Source organism: Malania oleifera, chromosome 8 (genome assembly GCF_029873635.1).
Source record: "Malania oleifera isolate guangnan ecotype guangnan chromosome 8, ASM2987363v1, whole genome shotgun sequence".
NCBI lineage: Eukaryota > Viridiplantae > Streptophyta > Magnoliopsida > Santalales > Ximeniaceae > Malania > Malania oleifera.
The window spans coordinates 21,097,369-21,100,040 of NC_080424.1; the positions used below are offsets into that span (position 1 = coordinate 21,097,369).

Here is a 2,672-nt window from a genome sequence, read left to right on the forward strand (position 1 = left end):
GGGTCCGTTTTTTATAAAAAGAGAGAGAGAGAGAGAGAGAGAGAGAGAGAGAGAGAGAGAGAGAGAGAGAGAGAGAGAATCCAGAATTTTCTCGGTGAAAAATGAAAGCAACTCTATTTTTAGGCAGGGCCTCGTCGACGAGACACGTGGACTTATTGATGATCCCATGAAGAACACTTGTTGACAAGGCCGTGAGCTAGTCGATGAGTTTTAGAATATCTTAAACCCTCTTCGTTAATCCTCATCGATGAGACATGCATACTTGGCGACGAGGCTCAGAAGATCTTTTGTCGATGAGAAAATCCAGTTCATCTACGAGTACCTGCTTGTTACCCTTTTTAAAATGTCTTTTCCCTTTCTGCTATTTTCCCTTTTCCTTTTATTATCTTTCTTATTATTTTAAATAGTTAAAATTATCCGGGTTGTTATAGTTCGGGCTGCCGAGGCTGGTAAAAAGTGACAGCTCTAAGGTTCAATCGATCGTGGACTTTTAGTTCAAATATGGGTCGGTTGCCCGAGCCAAGTCAAAGAATTGACTTTTTACCAGTTTGGTTGATTGGGACATTTATAACACCCTCTGGTCGGTCGCTTGAAGCTCTTTCAAAGTTAGATTTAGGTCCAAATTATGATTGAAAATTTCCCTGTTCATATAGGTATAATTTTTTGAGATATAAAGGATTTGTCATGAGGTGCTTGGGGACCTAAGGTCAGTCTAAGGCCTAGGCTTTTAAATTAAGCCCAAAAAATCATGTGTCGGCTGACTGAAGGCTTTGTTAAATCCATTTTGGCCCTGGAACTTTTTCAACCACATGTGAATAAGCCGTGACATTTTATCTTAGGGGTATTGGTTCCTATGGGTCAATCTATGTTCATTTGAGGATTCATCCCTATCATGTATGCAGATGCATTATTACAGACCCAAAAATTAAATGCATTACAATACAACACAAAAAATGTCTTCATTCTTTTTGCCTCCTGTTAAGCCATCATGAAGTATGATCTTTGTGGTCCTTATGGCTTCTTTGTATCCTTACCATCCATGCGTGCAAAGAATTAACCATGTTTATAAGCTCAGTGCACAGGTAAGATACTTATGCTTTGTTAGCATCAAAACAAGGATCGGACTCAAAAAGTCAACATGATGCCTTACTAAAAACAAAACAAACAATACAATACATACATACCAAACAAGTGAGAAATGCAAAGGGATTTTTGAGTTTATTTATTTATTTTTATGGATGAATCTACCAAAGTAAATTGCCTACATACTTTCAAAAAGGAATCAAACGATTTTTAGTTCTTTTTTTCTTTTTTTTTTTTGAAAAAAGATATCAAACAACATTAATTTACATGATTTTGGTTTATTTGGGAGGAAAACCATAAATTCCCACTATTTGGCTAGTTATTGTAAACATTTTGCATTTTCTATAAGTTAAACTACTTCTTGAAAAATAGAAGAAACATAATCAAAATAAGGAAAAATCAAGACATATCGTTTATGAGCATTCGAAATGGAAATCCATTTATTCAAACTAGTACGACAATAGGGAAACATTTATTCTGAGAGGATAAAACCCACACACAATATAGATATATCAAGCCATTTTGCATGATGCCATGCCATATAGAGACTCTATAACGACCTTTATTTAGATGAATGCGTACATTTCCCATGCTAACCGGAGTTTTTGTCCTCATTTCCCGCAGTGACTTGGCTAGGATTGCTTTGCTTAAGGAAATCAATCCTCTTAGTAATCAACTTCTTTTTCTCCTCCAAAAATGCGCTCAAGTCAATAAGATCCTCCATAGTTTTCACACCATCCAGAGATTTAGTTTCCAAGCATTCAGACATAAGCATTTCCATCTTGAGCCTCTGATTCTTCTTCTTTTCTTTTTCTAGAGTTGCACTCAGCTTTGATATATTTTTTTGGAGAAAACTTTCTTGGTCCATCATAAATTTGCCTTGTTTTGATAAAGGCAAATCTTTAAACATTTCAACCACACGATGTGCTTCGGGTGAGGAGGGCCAAGCATCGGGTTGATCATCACGTGAATCATAAATAATTGCACATGCATCCACCCCACATAAGGTCTTCAACTCACTCATCTTCTTTAGCAATCCTGCTTTCCTTTTCCTAAAAGTTACTTTTCTAGCAGACTCATCAGCTATTAGTTCATACCTAACCTTTTTTCGACCCATGATGAAGGGTGCAAGGAATAGGACACACTTAGGGAAACCTAATAGGATCTATGCGGGAGTACCCATATTTATAGAGGTGTAAAGATGAAGCATATAAAACTAGCTAGAAAATGAGGTTAAGGACTCATGGTATTTTCTTGACCAACTATCAAGTAGGGATATATATATAAAATGAAAAATAGGAAAAATATTACATAGAGGTAGAATTTGTTTGGCATGCCTAATATAATACCTCAATTTAAAAGACTAATTCTTTGCTCTTAGAATTAAATATATTTAAGGCAAACAATTGAGGAAAGACTTTTCATTATTAGTTGGGAAAATAAGAACTCTACAATAAATGCATGAAAGTTTTTTATTCAACCCAAAAAAGGCAGCAAGTTTAATCACTTAAGAGTGCAACCAAGGAATGCAAGCGAAAGTCCACCTCAATATACAACTGCAAGCACTCATCCTTCTAATAAATATAGAA

At 35.7% G+C, this 2,672-nt stretch overlaps 1 protein-coding gene across 1 annotated transcript; it reads right to left on the reverse strand.

The window, feature by feature from the left end:
- Nucleotides 1-1,495: 1,495 nt before the first annotated feature.
- Nucleotides 1,496-2,326, reverse strand: LOC131161521 (agamous-like MADS-box protein AGL80). Its single transcript, XM_058117343.1, has one exon. The coding sequence runs from the start codon at nucleotides 2,198-2,200 to the stop codon at nucleotides 1,676-1,678; it is 525 nt and encodes a 174-aa protein (XP_057973326.1). The 5' UTR covers nucleotides 2,201-2,326; the 3' UTR covers nucleotides 1,496-1,675.
- Nucleotides 2,327-2,672: the final 346 nt, after the last annotated feature.

Bases quoted from the DNA above. Each gene is read 5' to 3' on its own strand.
- LOC131161521 (XM_058117343.1), bottom strand. From the start codon at position 2,200: ATGGGTCGAAAAAAGGTTAGGTATGAACTAATAGCTGATGAGTCTGCT.